The 19,034-nt window shown below is 42.5% G+C and overlaps 1 protein-coding gene across 1 annotated transcript in view; it reads right to left on the bottom strand.

Moving 5' to 3' along the window:
- The window catches only part of SFMBT2 (Scm like with four mbt domains 2), a 92,345-nt gene that overhangs the window by 47,751 nt on the left and 25,560 nt on the right, over window positions 1-19,034 (bottom strand). Inside the window, exons 4-6 of the mRNA XM_053978525.1 lie at window positions 12,533-12,621; window positions 9,152-9,398; window positions 4,176-4,273 (exon numbers count right to left, since the gene is read on the bottom strand). Of these exons, the coding sequence (XP_053834500.1) occupies window positions 4,176-4,273; window positions 9,152-9,398; window positions 12,533-12,621 (434 nt within the window). The remainder of the gene's footprint in view (window positions 1-4,175; window positions 4,274-9,151; window positions 9,399-12,532; window positions 12,622-19,034) is intronic.

The raw sequence follows: 19,034 nt of genomic DNA, 5'->3' as shown, positions 1-19,034 counted from the left end.
AAGACACAAAAACCCTGTTGGACTTCAAGGCTACTCATGCAGCCAAGTCAGGGTTGTCTATGAGTTGAAAGGATCCTGTGGGTTCCTCTAATTTAAACTCTTCCAGTATAGAAAAAGCACTCTGAAACACCCACAATGTTTACTAAATTCTGAGAGATGTTGTCTTCCTTTAAAAATAAAAAAAAAATCAACATCTTGGAGAAAGTGTTGCTCTTCCTCTCACTACTAAAATGCATAGCTCATCCAATGGAAAAAAAAACTTTTTTTTCGTAGGAAGGAGTCCTGTTCAATATTTGTGCTCAGGCTTGTGAGTGCAGAACTAGAAGCACCACTCTGTCCTGAATTTCAGGGGCAGTTCTTGCCTGGGTGGTGGATGGTCCCTCCATCTGGTAGATGAATGGGCCCAAAGGCTATAAATCAGTAACTTCCACCTGTCTTAGATACCTAACACTTCTCTCTCCTAGGTGCTCTCCAAGCAGTTTATCAGGATTTGGTTTAGGGATGTGGCTGGTAACAGCTCCATCCAAGCCAGTCATCAGGATTCATTTCATAGGAATTGGGAACAGGATGCCAATATGCTAAATCCATGGAAAGATGATGAGCACCCCAAATCCTGGGGAGCATTCAGTTGCCTAAACAGAGATGTCTGAGGTGAGGATCCACAACACCTGCATGGGACTCACAGATCTGGCACAGGAGACTAGAGAAAGCAGAATGGGAGGTCAGAGAGGATATCCAGGATCTCCTGCCTGCCTCTCTCCAGGAAACTAAACCCATTCATCTTACACAAGCTGCTGGGCTGTAACTCTAAAATATGCACTGGTTTGTAGTATTAGGGCTGTGTTTGGAGCATGGCTCCCTCTTAGAGAGCACCAGCAAGGCCACCACTGAAGCAAACCACTGAAATTGCTCCACTTAACTTGAAATCAGACCCCAGTAACATTCTGACCATATTTATTCACAACAAGCCCTGACCATTTTATCAGGTGTCACCTGAAGCCCAAGCCATCATTTATATCCAGGACCAAACCAAGTGTGGGAGCATCCCAACAGCAGCTTGAAATCAGAGCAGATACAGCAAAGGACACATGTCCTTGGGTTGTGGCCTTTTGGAAGGATTTGTGCTCCTAAGCCATTCAAACATCCTTGAAAACCCTGTCTGTATTTATTTTTCTTCAAGGATCAACATGTTTTCTGAAAAGCAGGGAACGACAAAATAGCAGGTGCATTGCAAAAAGCTTTTGTGAGGAGGAAAATTTATTCCAGGATGTGCAGTTTCCAAAACACTATGTTTAGTAGCTGCATAATAGCAGCATTTTGTGACAGTTAAACATCATGTTCCTTTCTCAAAGGATCCTAAAGCATTTTACAAACACTTCCAACATATGGCCAAGTGTAAAACAGCACCAGGAAAAAAAATAAATAAAAAAGAAAATCCTTTCTGCAGCCTTCTCTCCTGATTTTTGCAACCAGCTTCTGTGGTCTGGTGTCCTCTCCCTGGATGCCAAGAGGGGATCAGGGCTGTGCTTCTGCAAGAGGTTTTTGGAGCTGCTGCTGAAGACCACCACGTGCCAAGCTCAGCTCTGCCACACTTCTGAGCATTGATAATTAAGGCTCAAACCCACGGTTTTTGAGTCCTCAGGCAGAACCCAACCCTGTGGCACCAAAACTGAGGAGTGTCACTGCTGACAGCAGCAATGGGCTGACAGACCCCTGAGGGCAGCTGCTTCTCACCCTACAAACGTGGCTCTGCTCTGCCAGTGCCACCTCCTGGGGACAGCTTGATGGCACCACAGTGACACTTCCCTCAGCCATGGAGAGCTTTAAGGACAACATGGATTTAAGTCATAATCCAGCCCAGGGGACGTGCTCATGAAGAGCAAGCACGCACCCACACCCTGCTCAGCCACGGAATTCTGCAGGGAAATGTGGAAAAGGCAGAATGTAACTGCTCAGTGTGCAGTTACCATGCCTGCCAAAGTAGACATTTTCAGCTTTCCAGAAGATCTCTAAGAGTTGCCAGCTGTCAACCTTGTGTTTTTTATCTCACCTAACACACAACAGCTACAACAGCAAGGAGCCCCAGGCACCGTGTAGAGACACTACTTCTGTGCTGGGTTTGTAAATAAAATTTTAAAAACTATAATTGAAAGGAACTTATAAAAAACACCTTTGGATATGACACTCTTTGCAGGGACCTGGGATTCTACTTGATGGTCCCACACATAATCCTTGGCTTTCTTTGCAAGATCAGTTGAGTTTACTCCCAGATAGTCTCCTAAAGCCTTAACTCATGTTTAGGTCATTACTAGAGGAAGACCTGCTGACAGGCACAGATGACAGCTTGTCTTTTTCTCCTTAATTAAGATGTACTAAATGGGGTTGATTCACCCTAAATGGGCAGAATAAAGTGATGCCCACACACAGAAAATTTATTCAGTCTCCTGCCTTCTCAGCACCAGAACCAGGGCTCAGACAGAACCAAAATCTGAATTCTGCTCATCTTGTGCTCACCTTACACATTATGATAAATAGAGAAGTCCTACTGACCTAAACATTGACATTTTTGCCACATTTGGTCCCAAAGTAACTCTACTCTTGGGCCATTCAAGCACTCCAAGGTTTTGCATTGTCCCCTAAGAGGAACACCTTTGCAAGATCTAAGCACACAGCACAGCAACTGGGATTTGCTGAATTCAAATTTATGACCTGCATGTAATAATTAAAATAAATAGGTATAAGTCTGGCACACTGGGAAGAGCCAGCAACACAGCTGTTAGCTATAAGCTTTTTTTTTTAAAAAGGATGTTTCATGAGCCTCATTAGAAACATTCTTCACTCTTTCACACAGACAGGAATAAAATTTACACATTAGAAATTCCCTTCTGTGATTTAATCCCTGCCCCACACAAAGCATTTTTGATCTTGAAGCTGCCAATGCAAACTTTTAATAGAGCTGGCAGATGGAAGCCTTGGATGAGATGAATGGCAGAGACCCAGAACTCTCCACACGCCACTTCCATCCCAACACAGAGCTCCTCAAGCCCACATCCGTGCCCAAGGCCAACACCAATCTTCCCTCTTCTCCCAGCACAGCAGAGCTCCCACACTGCCAATGAGCCTGGGCTATTAGCAAAGTGTCCCCAAATTAACGTTGCTAATTTGAGTGCATCCCAGCTGGGCGAGGAGCCTGGATTCCTCACGGGAAGCTGCTGCCACGTCCCTGCAGGGAGGGTGAAGGTGGCACCAGGGTTTTTTGGCAGCCAGAATGGGACATGGTAAGAGCCTCCTTCCAGTTACAGAACCACCAAATTGTTTCAGTTAGAAAAGCCCTCTAAGATCAAAGTCCAGCCATTAACCCAGCACTGCCAAGGCAACCACCAAGTGCCACATCAACAAATGAACTGCACCAATTCCAGGGATGTTCTGGAATATCCCAGTGCAGTGCTGCTGAAGGGCTGGGTAGGAACCCAGAGGGTCCTCAGGCTGGTGGTGGGGAGGGCAGCCTGCTCCACCAGGTCCTCAAGCAAGAGGTGACACCAGAGCACAGCAGTGCCCCACACACCTCCCTGAACATCCTCTCACTGCCCATCCCACCCCAGCCAGCATGGAACTGCTGGAAACCAGACAGGCACACTGTAAATCAGGATTATCTGGAGCCACCATGGTTAACAGCAGTGCAGATTTACATGGGAAATTAAAGGCAGTGCCTTGGGGCTGAAGCACCAGAGTGAGAGTAAAAAAAAATGTATAAAAAAGTAAGTTGGAACAAAATCATCTCTCACTTCCACTACAGGTCCCTGAAGGAGGTTTCTCTACCTTGTGGCTTGTGATCAGGTGAAAACTTTGGTGCAAGGCTCACAGAAATCTGTCCAGTTTGTGTCAACTTTTATAATCACAGCCGTGCTATTTCAGTTATGTATGATGTCTTTGTACAGATCTAACAGAAAAATAACTGGAGAAATCTCTGCTGGTCACCCCCAGCCCCCAGAAAACACCGACCAAGAAATAAGTCCACACATAAAATGTGTTTTATACAAACATCCAACTTGTGATCTTCCATGGTTACGTATTATAGCAAAGGCCTTTCCAGAAAAAGTTTAAGATGAGCTGCTAAACATGGCATGATGTTAATTCATCACAGGTTCCACAAGCAAAGGAAAAGTAATTTTTACCTTGAACACTTCCATTGGGAGAGGAAAATTTGCTGCATCATTTAGGGATTTTTCCAGAGCGCATTTCCACTCAGTTATAGTCTTCAGAGAATAGATATCTAAAGGGATGACAATAACAAAAAGAAAAAAAAAAAAAGAAAAACACAACAAAACCAAGAGGTGACTGTTTGGAGATCAAAGATTTTTGGAAGACTAAAAGTTCTTAAGTCACATGAATGGACAGAGCAAGTGAAATGAACAGTGTCTATATTCCAAGCTGTGCAGCATGGATAAATTCACAGAAGCACCTAGCAGGGGCACGCCGGAGGAAGACTGTGTTTTATAGCTTGGAGTAAAACCCAGAAAAATTCACATCCTTCAAATACTGCTGAAGGAATGAGAATCGTATTATCTCATTACTTGAAAATAGTGAAAAAAACTCTCCTTTGATTTTCATTTCTCAAAATACCTGATGTTACCCAGCTTGAGGAGCCTCAGGTCTTCAGGCAATATTAGTCATATTTGAACAAAACAAAAATTATCATTATTAAGGCACCTGTTCATCAGAAAGTGTTTGGATTTTGTTGGGGTTTTTTTTAATTGCAGGGTTGGGGTGGGTGCGGGAAGAAACACTTCAGCTGAATCTCTACCCAGACACAGTTTTTGGTATCACACTCAAACCAGAGCATCACACCACAGCAAGGACTTACACTTATGAATTTTCATCATTACACTTTTAGGCAACATCATTGTGCAGCTTCACATTGCTTCCAGTAAGTTTCTTTACACAGGTTTGATATTATTAAATCATGATATTAACAAGCCCTTTATGGTTCAGTTCAGTGAAATGCCTATGAATCATCAAAGGGAACAATGTAGGAAACAATACTGTGATGAGGAACATTATATTGGATTTACTCCTGCCCTAGAAAACACATTGTTATCTTGCACCTAACAAGTTATTGCAGAACATTCATATCAAGGCCTCAAAGAGAGAAGATAGGTAGATAGATTGCAACAATTATTAAAATGGAAATGAACATTTGCTCAGTAATAAACTCGAACCTTGATACAGAGTGAAGAGTGTGGAGCTTTTCTTTGGCCAGCCTGGCTTCCCACATTCACATCAGGGTTCAATTTGGCCCAATTTGCATTTAAATCCTGTACATCTAATAACCATATATATTTACTAGCTAGCAGCAGATTTACTGCTCTATCTTACAATTCTGAAGGAGGGAATAAAAAATATGTGTTAAAAAAAAAAAAGGGAATTAGCAAGCACTGTTTCCACCTAGCACTGATGGTACAAGAGAATTTTATGCTCTGAACTCAACAGCTTCAAGATTTAAGACCTTATCAAAACAGGATTTGCAGAATCACTCACTGAAGTGGATGTATTTATACTTCCACTATATCAAATCTCACTACTTCAGAACAGACATCAAGGATATGCATATGAATTTAAACACACTTGAAGGGGAATGTTAACCTTTCAGGGCAGTGTTTTTAATTCCTCAGCTGTCTGGTTATTAAGGGGAATACAGATTTCAAGTCTTTGTTTACAGCGTGTGCAGCGGGCACAAGTGTTAAGAAGTGCACTCTTTATCTAATTGTTCGTTGTTTTATGGTTTTGTTGCCCCACTTCTCCCTTGCTTGCAGGAATTCTGATCAGCATGAAGGGCAGGGAGGGGGACGACTCACCTTGTTTCTTTCTTTTTTGGTTTAATTTACAGGGAAATACTCAACACAACGTGATTTTGCCCCATGCTGCAGCCAGCCTGTTGTTTAAAGTCTGAGTTCACAAAAACTGTGCTTGATGCTTCCCTGCTGGAAACAGACCCTCATTTTCTATTGTGATGCCAGTGAAGCACAGGAAAGATGAAGATTTTGGGCAACTCTGGCCAGGTTTTGGGCAACTCTGGCCAAAATCAGTGAAAACAAGCAGCAACTCCTCTAGGAACTGTCAACAAAATTCAAGATACAGAGGCAACTCCGGCAGTTTCAAGGGCCAGCAAGGAATATCACATGCACAGTTAATTAGTGGCATCTCACTTATTCTGGCAAGTGTATGGACACTAAATTGCATGGTTAAAAGAGCATAAAGCATTTTATTTAAGTGCCAGGGCTCCAGGTAATTGAACAAAGTGTACTGTGTCAATTTGTATTAGGGTTCACAAGTAGTGAGCAATTAAAATGACTGGCAATTTGTCTTTAAATAGAAAGTAGCATAAAACGGGATGATCTCGTCCTGCATAAACAGCTGAGCTCAGGCCATCAGTGGCTCTGTGTCAAACAGCCTGTGCCAATTTGCACTAGCAAGAAGGCTTATTTCAGACTCAGATAGACATCTGAAGGGAAAAATAAGCTATAACCCCTTTGCTTCAGTCAAGTGTGCCTGTGACATATACAGAGTCTGTTTGAAGAGGACAGCTGAGATGCTGTCTGATAGAATCACTGAATGGTTTGGGTTGGAAGGGACCTTAAAACTCATCCAGTTCCAAGCCCCAGAGGACCCTCTTTCACATTAAGTTGGTGTTAGGATGTGGATGGCTTCAGGAAAGAGACCCCTCCATCCCAAATATTGTTTGGGTCCATGGGATCTCCTTTATCTGAGATGCTGTGCATCCTGAAAGACTGACCTGGAAGTGAAACCTGGCAGGTGCCAGAGGTGGGTCAACAGGGAAAAGTCACACCCCAGACACAGAGGGAAATAAAGCTCATGGTGGATATGTAGCATCCAAGTTGAGGGCAGGCAAAGCACTGTCACAAGCTGCAGAAGTGATGTATAAAAAACACCCTCGTTTGATAGCAAGGGGACACACAGCCTGATTTGGGAGCAGCTGCATGTCCTCAGCATCTCTTCAGAGGGGATTCATAACAGCTTTGATAGACAGTCTAAGGCTGCTCCCTTTACCAATCAAGGAGTCGCCTTAACTGGCTTCAGATGTTCAAAGTTTAGGACAACCAGGTGTGTGTTCATTGGTTTCAACTCCCGTGAGTGAAAAAAAAATAGGCTTAAAAATATGTCTTGTCATCTTACCTACGTTAGGTGTGTCTTAGCACCCTCTTTTCCCTACCAAATATAAAGAGAAAGGAACTTCTCACACAGAACTGTCTTTTGATGCCTGCACCATGGCAGGTGAATCTAATCCCCGATGTGCAAAAAAAAAAGGTACTGCCCACAGAATCTCTGCTTTCTAAGAAGGTCCACACTAGGTCTTTCACACAACAGACATTCTCCTAGTCCAAATGCTCTTCCCTAAAGAAGTCACATGGGGATGTACCCCTGACACAGTCTCCAGGCCTCAGGTCCTTAGGAAACTTCATTTTTTGAGTTTGTGGTTTAAAAGCCTCACCCCTGAGTTTCTTTAGAGCTCTCTGCTGCCAGCATCTCATCCTCACAACTCACTACTGCTTCCCTGACTGCTCCAAGATTCCTTTTGCAGAGCTTTAATTTGAAGCAGATCCCATAAGACCAGCCACTTGGGGTTTTTTCTGTCTTCTTACTCTCAGTTAGTATCTCATACACTTCACTAATTCATTATGCCTCCTGGACACGTTGGATGCTGGGACGAGAAGATCTTAAAGGTTTTTTCCCAACCTTGACGATTCTGTGACTCCATGTTAGGTGGACATCAAACGACCAGGAGTGAACAACCAGCATTCCTGCCTCCAGAAACTCCTCAGATTTCCACTCCTGACTGGCTACTCCCTGCAGTGCTGAGCCTGACAGCTGGGTCAGAAGGGGGAATCAATGGAAGACCCCAGGAGCAGTGATCAGGAGAGGATTTGGGCAAAAACAGAGGAGTGCAGACCTGAAGGGTGTTTTCTCAGTAAACTCCTACAAGGCTCAACTTTAAGAGATATAAAATAATGAAGTCAAAATAATTTAAGTCAAAATAAGTCAGGAAGAAGATCTGGGCATTGAGTCCACTAATAACAATGTTGACTAAAAAGTGAATGGCCAGAGAAATGAAAGGCAAGGAAACAGCAATCAGATGAAAACAGGTAAGAACAAGAGACAGAAATTTTAAAAGTTAAATCAAGGAGAGGGGAGAAGAAAAGTAAACAACTCCAGCAAATAAAGAGTCCAGTAACAAGTTCAGAGAAAGACAACTGAAAAAAATGAAAAGAAAGGCATGAGGGGAGGGGAATCCACAGAGGAGGATGTACAACTGGATAAAAGGAGAAAAGAGTAGAAAGCAAATGGGATGAACAAAGAGGAAGCACAAATCTCCTCTGGGCCATTTCTATAATCACCAAACCTATACAGGCCAAGAGGGTTGAGAGATGGTCAATGAAAAAGTTGTTTCTCTGTAACACAAAGACTCTGTAAAATAACAGTGGGTGATATTCATGCTCTCCAGCATTCACATCTAATTTAAAAGTGATGGGGAACATTGATTCCTACCTACCAGTGAAGAAAAACACACACTTCCAAAAAGCACTCAAGGCCCAAGTCTCAGACAAACTTGTGAACACGAGAATTGAACATATTGGGGTTAACTCTCCTCATTGGGTGTGAGGGACAGAAGCCACATCAGAAACACCTTCCCAGAGAAGGGGAACTTAATACTCATGGAAAAACTTACACCCACAGCACAAAGAAAATGAGGCACAGAGCCGGACACGTTGTTAACCTACACAGGAGAAGGTGGATCAAGCTGTGATCCCAGACAGGCTTAACTGCAGTCTCAATCCCTTTCCATCCGAGCTGGTTTGAACACTGAACTCAACCCTAAAGAGCTTCCTGTCCAAGCTGTAATCTCTTGTTTCATACAGTCTGACAGACTTGCAAAGACTTCAACTGAATTTATTTAATAAACAACACAGTTCAGCTGACCCACTCTGACCCAAATTAGGTGGATTTCACCTTCCATCTGTGCCACAGCCAGAAACTACTGACAAAGCAATGTGAATGCTAGAAAAGAACAAAGTATCTCAAAACATCAGTGAACATCCACAAAGGGAGACAATATTTCAAGGAGGCTCTTTACCTGCAGGTGGGTCCATTCTGTATTTATTCTCTTGACACCAACCGACTGGTCGAAGTCTGCAATCCAAGTAAAACAACCACTGGTCATAGGATTCAGTCTCCTCCAATCCCACATAGCGAAGGCGTAATCTTCCTCCAACATTTTCAACCACACTAACTATCCAGTACTGAAAGGGATTCTGGGAATCCTGCAGCTCTATTAAGGAATCAACTGTAATGAGGTCTACAGGGTTTTTTCCTCGCAGAGGCTGTTTGAATAGAAGCAAAACTCCTTATTTTAAACTTTATTTGAAGACTTCTCAAGGAAACAGATGACAGCAGAAGATTATTTTTGTTTTTCACACCATCATCCAAGCGATCAGCAAACAGTCTGTTCTTCTTCTATTTTACCCAATGTCTTCCAAGTGCAAATTCAGAAGTAAAACAGAAAACAACAGTTGTGCTAATTTCTCAACCGACATCATCAACAACAACAACAAAAAAAGAATAATAAAAGGTGGAACAGCTTGTAAGGCACATCCATTTAGGATGCTCCTGAACTACTCAAAGCCCAGTTGTATTGAAGGATTTTAAACAAATTCTCATTGATTGCAGCTGATAAGAACCAACCACAGGACTGGACCCTAATATTTACCTAAAAGGTGACTACTTTGTGTATGACCCAGAAATTTCACTCTGTGTACTGATCTCTTTCACCAAAGATAGCTTTATCTTATTCCTACTGGCATGGAGAGCAAATTATCCCCCCCAGCCATGGATGCAGGAGTCTCTGGGGGTTATTCCAAAGCTCAAAGCGCACAGCAGGTTTGGATCCAAGCCCAAGGCACACAGGATTTGTTGGGTCAAGCCACCATGCCCAAGAAATCCCAGTGACTGGGGTTATTTGCTTCCACACGGTTATTTTCTGGGATCCCAGTTTTGAAGCCATTTACATGTGTGTAACTTTCCACCTGCAAGCACAGGCATTAAAAAACCACGAGATGCTCTGCAGAACAACCCTTTTGGGGCTCAGTGTTTTTGTTTTGTGAGTGTGAGCATCTCTGTGTTCTCAAGCTTTAACATAACGGTTAGATTTCTTATTTGTTATTAAATACAAGTTTGAATTCTTATGCAATGTCTCCATTCAGGGGTTTTAAGAGCAGTATTAAAATGACCCCAAGACTTGGAAGGATTGGTCCCCAAAGGAGATGCTAAGCAAAAGCAAAATACATTAAAAACAAAGACTTTTCTTTTTCCTGTGTGTTTGTCCCACTTTTACTTAATTAAACCATATAAACATCTCACATTACTTTTTAAAATATTAATTCTGTAAATCAAGAGTCAGTCCAGGATGGTTCTTTCTAACAGTGGCTACAAAACAAAACAAGGAGAAAGCCTTGTTTTTCAAAAAGTTATTTTTCCTACTGAATATTGAAAATATTGAAATTTTGAGATGCAATCGATTTTCATACATCTCTCTTAATCCAAAAAAACAGGCAATAGCATGAGAATATAGTAAAAAAAAGCAATTAAAATTAACAAAAAGCTTATCACATGTACAATTTTAAACAAATTTATGATTAATAGATATTTCTCAGAACAATATATTTGCCAAAATAAGCTACTTTTCTACAGTGCAAGCTGCAAGCATCTGTATAATCTCTTCAAATATTATTTCATGGCAAAATGCAGTGTCAGAATTTAATAATACAACAGAAATCCACTTTAAGGTGGATTTTTTCCCCTCTCATACAACTGCTTGCAACAAAATAGTCTTTAATATGAAACGATGGTGTAATGATTTAACTTATTATAATAAATCCCTGGCTGTATCAAAGTGAATATTGCTTCCCTGATTTGTGTGCTGAATTTTAAGCCAATGGGCTGTCACTTACCCCATGAGAACTGAATGGCTAGGATTAATAATCGGCTTGCATGAAACATTAACATTTACCGTAATGCAAGAACCCTTCACACGTAAAAAAACACGATTTAAAAAGCAGCACTACATATTGATTGAACAGTCTAACAACAATCTGCAGCACTCATGAACAGCAAATCTGTCAACAGGGGCCAACATACATTGCACGACACAGACAGCCCTGAGCACATGAAACACCAGGAAAGGGTCAAAAACTGTTTCAAGCCAACACAGTGTTTTCTCTCTCTGCTTTTCTGCCTCTCTTCCCTGCCTGCACAAAGGGGAGGTTTGGCACACACCAGAGATGGGGGTTGGACACCACCAGAATTCTGCATATGCCACCTGGGAGTAGTCCAGGAATGGGGATGCAGCAGGCCTGAGGATGTGGATTATCTGGGGGCTGCAAGGCTGTTCTTCCCTTACACTGGGCCGGGGGGGGAAACCCTAATGGTACAATATTAATTCTCCCTGCCAGGTCTGTTCATACTGCTTGGGCATGTGGAAAAAGGATGCAGCTGCGGATGGTGGAAGTGACCAGGGACAAAATGATCAAAAACAGTGCTTGGATGCACACAGGCTTCCCACGAGCCAACATGAGCACTTTCACTAATTCCTCTATGCCCCTGCTCTCAGGCTAAACACAGAGGGACAAAGAATGAGGGGCTCCTGCAGGATCATCTGTCTCCTCTCCAAATGCTCCCACATGAGAGCAGGGCAGGCCCTGATGCAAAAGCTGCCTGTGGTTTCAAGGTGAGGCTGTGGGCTTTTTGTCCAGGATGTCAAGGCACACTGAGGCTGTCCCAGGTACAAGCCACCCCATGGACTTGCTGCACAGACTGAGCTCTTGGCCAAATGGGTGCATCTAAAAAATTAATCCTTCTGCTCTTCTGAGGCCACCTCACCCAACAACCTCCCCGCTAAATGTGACTGCTGGACTTAGGTGGAGGGAATGTCCTTGAGGGAGCACTTCCCATGTAAAGATAAACCTAACACTGCTCCCCACAACCTACTAAACCCCATCTCCAACCTGTGCCACAGAGTCACAGAATGGTTTGGGTTGAAAGGGACCTTAAAGATCATCTAGTTCCAACCCCCTGCCATGGGCAGGGGAACCTTCCACTAGACCAGACTGCTCCAAGCCCCATCCAACCTGGCTTTGAACACTTCCAGGGATGGGGCAGAGATGGACTGGCAGCTCAGGTCACCAGTTTGATGGATCTAATGGGGCACTGAAGCGCTGAGCTCTCCGTTCTGCAGATCCCCTCCACGCTCTCCTTCCCCCACCAGGCCTTTTTTGAGCACCCAGGTTTCTAAAGAACTAAAAGGCAAAACAAACTCCCCGTGACTGGGTGAGAAGCAGAGCCAGCAGAGTCCAGGCACTGCTGCCATGGATTTTGGGGCAGGGCTGGGTCAGGTCCCAGGGCTGGCACACAGACACTGCAAGCACACAGCGAGGAGGAGGAACTGCAATCTAATACATACACCTTCCAGCAAATTCGCTGGGGCCGTCCTGGCGCCGGTCAGATCCTGGATGAGAAACTCTGTCCAGTCCATGTATTTCTCCTTGATTGCTGGGGAAGGGAAGAGAAGAAATGCTTAGCACAGCAGGCTGCAGAGACTTGCCACGTGTGTGTCACACAGTGGACCTGGTGTATTTATTAAGAAGGAATTCTTCATTATTAGAGGCATGAGGCACTGGCACAGGTTGCCCAGAGAAGCCGTGGCTGCACCATCCTTGGAAGTGCCCAAGGCCAGGTTGGATGGGGCTTGGAGAAACCTGGGATAGTGGAAGGTGTCCCTACCCCTGAGATGATCTTTCATGTTCCTTCCAACCCAAACCATCCTGTGACTGAGTCATTTTAGAAACATCTCCTCGGGATTTACCAGCTCTAAAGTTTTGGATGCAACTGCAACTCAGACAAGGAAAAAAGCTGGTTTGTTGTCCAGTTCTTTGGGCAACCTGTGCACACAGTTAAATCCCAAAAAAAGGGAAGGTGTTGCTCCACTGTAGCCACTGACAGTGATTTACAACATCGTGGCTTATCATCCCCATCTCTCCCACTCAGAATTGGCCACTGCTTGTGTAACCACTCGTTTCCTGCTTATCACCTGGGCTCAGATGTGATTTATAAAGTCTCTCTGTATGTTCACTAATGACCTCTGGGAAAAAAAGAAGCTGTGCAAACTTTCAATTCCTTGACAGGAGACCAGAAACTCCAGGTGCTTTTCCAATGAAGTAGAAAAATCAACCCTGAGAACATCATGTATCAGCTGCTGAGTCAATACACTAGCAAGAAGAAAGACTTAAAGCCTTTCCCTTATCAGGAACTTCTGTTTCATTTAGGAAAAAAAATTAATAATTTCTGAGGTAAACACTGTGAACCAGTGTTAATTTAGGACATGTATGCAGTTTTATAAGATTTGAACTGAAATATATAAATTTTGCCTCTAGGATTCACATTCCAGGTCAGTTCTTGTTTAAATCAGTGGACACATGAAGGCAATAATTCAGCATATCTCAGCTTGACAGACAGAGATGCCTCTTCAAATGCACTGTGCAGCTGTAATCAAAAATCCAGAAATTCGACTTTAATCCTACCTGCCTGTAAATGAGAATTAATTTACATCTGAAACTTTGTTTTCTCTCCAAACTTATCTTACTTATGTGTGAGAAAATCATCAGGAATGCAGTTATGTTGCTAACTTAGAAACACCTATAGAAGGGAAAAATCACAAGCATTTGAAAATGTAAACATTCCTCCGAATAAACAACTAGATATGCCGTTTAAAGACCATCACCCCATGGTAATCCACAGGACTGGGCATGGATAAAGACACAAGCCATAGTGCACCTTACCTCAACCTTATTTCTGAGCTGTGCTCCTTCCCCAGAAGCCAGTCCTCCCAGCTTGAGCTATATATTCCATTTAGATATCTAAATTACTTTAAATGTGCATTTAAATGTACTTAAAATTATCAAACCTTGCACTGCTGGACTTGAACCTCCATAAAGTAGTGTCTGAACTTGCCTGGAACCATTCTAAGTCTTTTGCAGCACCGATTTTGCATGATTTCCAGAAGATTTATGACCTTTGCATTATTTAAGATGAAAGAACAGCCTGAGAAGAAATGGTTTAGATATGGACACTTTCTCTCTCAAACGCTCCTGCTGTGTACACCTCATCAGTTCCTGTCCACCTGCCTCAGGATAAAGAAAACAAGCTGAATTTTGGCATCAGGGAGAGGACAGTAATTGTAGTAATGAATGAGGCTGGAGTCCCTCTAGCTCAGACTTCTGCCTCTCCCTGAGAACAGCACTGGGTGCAGCACAGAAAGGTGCAAGTTGAACTCAATTCTGGCTCGTTCCCACAAAGTTGTCAGCCAAATTTCTGAATGCCAGAGCTTCACTACCAAGGAATGACAAATGTGATAAAAAGCACACACTTTGAACTTTCAAAGCTGGCAGGAGTGGGGGGGGAGAGAGATGGGGGGAGAATAGGATTTTCAAAGTTGACAACAGATTAACAGATTTCAGGGGCTTCCACTTCCAGATGCCCAACTGGAGATGTCATAACGATGCCTGATTCACAGATCTGGCTGTCTATCAGTCAGTCTCCCAGCGCCTTTCAGAGAAAAAAAAAAAAAAAAAGATCCCCTGTCCCTTTTGAAAGACTTGCACCTCACAGTTTGACATCTAAATAAGCTCCTCTCCTCATTCAGATCTGGATTAGAGGCTTCCCAAGTCCAAAAGTCACAAGGTGACCTCTGTTTTCAGACTAAACAGGCTCAGCTGAAAAAAAAAAAACAAAAACCTGAGCTATTCTCAGTTTCTAGGTGGTTTCAGAACCATCCTTCCCATACAAATCTAATTTCTAGGGTTTTCCTTTACTATGCTTTTGTGGCATAGATGAAACGACTCTGGAAACCTCTGAGAGACAAGAAATGGCACTGGAAGTTGTAGGAACAGGGATTTGTACCTTCCTCTGTGCCTACAGAGCACAATCAGCCTTCTCAGTATTACAGTTCAAGTCACCACAGTGCAAATATTAATTTTTAGTAGTAATGAAGTGAATCTGAATGATCACGATATCTGCAAAAGCCTTTGAGGACCAAGCAAAATGTTAAACAAATATATTCAAACCAAGGAAAATCTGCTGGGTAAATGAGAATAGCTGTCAGTGCAATGCATGGGTGCCCAACCTGAGCATCCCTCTCAGAAATGCTGGTCCTCTCTGGCGTATCAGACTCCTTCAGCACCTGGGGACTGAAGCAGTGAACTTTCCATCACTGTTTCCCATTTTCCCTCATTAGCTACAGGAAAAGGCTCTACTGAACCTCTCCTACTGCTGGGTGGGCTTGGAGAACTCTGTTTTTTGTTTTTTGTTTTTTTTTTTAGCTGGCTGGCCAGCTGGTGGGAAGGGAAGGTGGCCAGGCTAAAGAATCCTGCTCCATGGTGACCTAAACTCCAGTAGTATTCCTGTTTTCAACACATTTTCCCTGCCTTAAATTAATTCAGTGAGTCAGGAGTGGTCCATGGGCTTCATACACCTGAAAAAGATCCCACATTTCCCTCCCAAAATCCTGAGGAGCAGCTGTAGGGATATACCAGTTCCCAGACTCAGTGATGGGCTGGTGAAGGGTGAGCCACTCCCAACAGACCTCAGTGAAATTATCCACACTTGCAAAAGTAAAAACAAACAGGTCCCTGCAGCTCACTGCCTCCTTCTATGAAAATATGATTATTTCAGAGATCACCTTCTAGTTTGGCAAAAATTCTTGAATGAGAAAGAAAAAGGACCTTTCTAACATGAAGACTCAGGTTATAAAATTGAGTGCCCCTTCCAGAGACCTGAACTCCACCAAAAAATGGATCATATCCAATATCCCTCAAATTCTTCCCACTTTTCTCTATTCAATTCACCCTGCCCACAACACCTCTGGCTCCCATTCCTCCCTCCCCTTCTGACCCACTGCCATTTCCTCACTTTTACTCCTTGGTCTCATTTTCCTAAGCTGCATCTTGAGACTCCGGGCTGCAGCTGGACCTGGCATCACCTGAGGAGCAGGGGCTGCTGCCAGCTGGTCACTGGCTGATGTGCAAAGCCCCATTAGTATTTATCATCAGGTTTTCCCCATCAGCTGCTCAAGCCCAGCCCTTTCCCCTTGCTCTGTGCATGCTGACCATGAAAACCATTCCAAGAGCAGCTGGAAATGCTGGAGCAATGCACACCCCATCCCCTCCAATCCCCCTGAACATGTGCCCCAGAGCCAGGACAGCAGCTTCTTTCCCTGCAACCCTGTAAATCTCTGTGCCCTGCCTCAGCCTCAGCACATAATGGGTTCAGATTTATCTGCCTCTCTAGAGAAATAAGAGATTAAAAGCACATTCGCAGTCCCATGACAGCACTGAGGCACAGGCACTCCATTCAATGAATATGAGATACTATTATCGCATTAGCAACTCTTGGGATTTTATCTCGTTTTCTAGAAGTTGCTGTTTTGCTCAGAGACACTCCTCTCAGGTTTACATGGAAATTCTCATTTTCCTTTTTTTTTTTTTTTTCCCCTCAAGAACAGGACACTGCAAAGTGCAGGAAAAACCTTGAAATCTGAAAGACCATCAAGACAATGGGAAGAACGTGGTTAGTTTTTTATTTTTCTTGACTGCTTTTTTCCCCCCAAGGCACCCACTTGACTGGCAAGAACAAAATTCAGGGATCTGAACTGCTGCATTTGGTAAAATAAAGGAATGGTAGCATAAATAACTTACAGGCATACAGCACCTAAAAATAAGCTACTCCTTGGAAACACCTCAGCATGCCCCATGGATACATGTGCCCAACAGGCAGTAATATCAAATTATGCTCATTTTTGTCCATACCTAAAAAAAAACAACAACCAAAACCCAAAAAAATGCTCTTCACGTTGGGTTTATTTTTTGTTTTTTTAATAACCCAGGATCACCAGCAACCTGTCGACACCTCTACTGGAAAACCCCCCCTGGAACCCATCAACCTCTAAACAGCAGAGTTTTAATTTTCTCATATGTGAAGAACAGCATCTTAAACAGCTTTATAAAACGGTTTAAGATCTTTCAGATTAATCTGCTAAGTGACAACACTCTCAGTGTGGAAACTATTTTTATCATTAAAAATTTAACTCTTTCCTAGGACTGGAACGAACAAAAATAGTTAACAAGGGGAATTATAGCTGGGCAGGACTCAGGCAATTCTTCTCCCTCTACTGTGAAATAAACTAAAATACCAGAATCTCATTAAAAGATTAATTTTCAGGATGTTCAAAATTTAATACAGATATACAAATTAGATATACATACATATATATATATATATATATATATATATATATATATACTAGATACAAAAATAAGATATACATTTAAAATACATTAAAGTGAAGTTGCTGGTGCCAGAAACAAATGCCCAGAGCCTGGAGAGAAGATCCCAGATCAGCAGGAGAACACCTGAAGGGCAACACAAGGGAATTCCAGCCACTCCATCCAGCAGGGATGGGTTACATTATAGTGGAGATCTGCTACAGGTCACCCAGCCAGCAAAACTAAGGCTGGAGCATCCAAAGTCTACTGGAAGTGCCTCTATCCATGGCAGGGAGGTGGAAAAAGATGATCTTTAAGGTCCCTTCCAACCCAAACCATTCTGTAACTCTGTGACAAGATATGCAGTTTTTTAAAAGCTAAACAGCACATTGCAAAACTATAGAAAGCTTACAATATTGACATTTTCTTTTAATTTTTAAGTTGTCACACATTCAATGCAATATTTATAAGTTACAAAAATATTAACACATAAATGTTGTAACTATGTTATAGAGGTCTAAATGATGGAGTTGAAATGAGATGTCTTTATATCAAAATAACATAGAATGCTGAAACAATTTGTTTAGACTTCACTCATCAAAACAATTTGTCAAAACTGACATGTTCTCACAAAATATTTCCATTTTGATAAAACAGCATTTTGACAGGAAACGGTTGAATCCCCACATTTTCATTCGTCTTGCTGAACTATTTACATCCCAGTGAACCAGACTGGATGTGAAAACAGGATGGGGGTTGAGTGCTGTCCCCAAGTAAAGGCTCAGGCTGTTTCTGAACCCTCCCCAAGACCTTCAGGGCTGGGAACATGCTCCACTGCACACCCTACAAAGCCAGATCCCCTATTAAGAATTTCCAAATTAAATTAAGTAAAACCTACATTTAAGAAAATATTACTTAGTTAATGACATTTTTAATAAAAATGACTATTTGCTTTGAATTCTTTTGTGGGCTCCCTGAAAAAAAGCCAAATGGGGCTAAAGACATCTTCAAACAGTTTCTTACTTAAAACTTCAAACAGTCTTCTGTTCTCACAGCAACAGAGTTCTGTGGTTTGAACTGGATCACAAAATAATGCAAATTCAGTCCAGAAAAGAAAAGAAAGTGCATCAAAAGCTGTTGATCTGATTTCCTTGTGGTGCAGCCACCAATATCATGAGACCCCAATTTCAGAGCTCAGGCACTGCTTTCTACACACCTGTCTTATATAAAGTATTCAAGGAAAATATTATATAGAGAGGATTTTCATGGAAACCAGAAACCATAAGCAGCTGTCCATCAAAGAATGCAGGTGCTCAAAAGACACTTCTGGACCAGCAGTACTCTGTGGTCCCATTCATGTGAATTTACCACAGGCTCATGAAGAGATGCTGGAAGCAAGTGTGAAGTCTGTAGGAGAGTGTGTAACTCTTGTATTCTGTGAGTAGATGATCCTTTAAGCTGTTGACTGATCTGCTTGCTGTTAATTATCCCACTTTTGAAAAAATAAAACGGAGTAAGTGCAAACTTCAAATTATTGTTTAGCCCATGTGAGTTACTTAATTTAATTACAATATTCTGCATGTTTTTAATATTTTCTTCAAGATATTTGGTGCCCTCTGATTTTTCAGGCTACCCAAACCCACCTTG

Source organism: Vidua macroura, chromosome 5 (assembly GCF_024509145.1).
Source record: "Vidua macroura isolate BioBank_ID:100142 chromosome 5, ASM2450914v1, whole genome shotgun sequence".
In the NCBI taxonomy this organism is placed as follows: Eukaryota; Metazoa; Chordata; class Aves; order Passeriformes; family Viduidae; genus Vidua; species Vidua macroura.
Note: the sequence above shows the minus strand (reverse complement) of the source record. Positions and strands in the feature narration are given on the sequence as shown.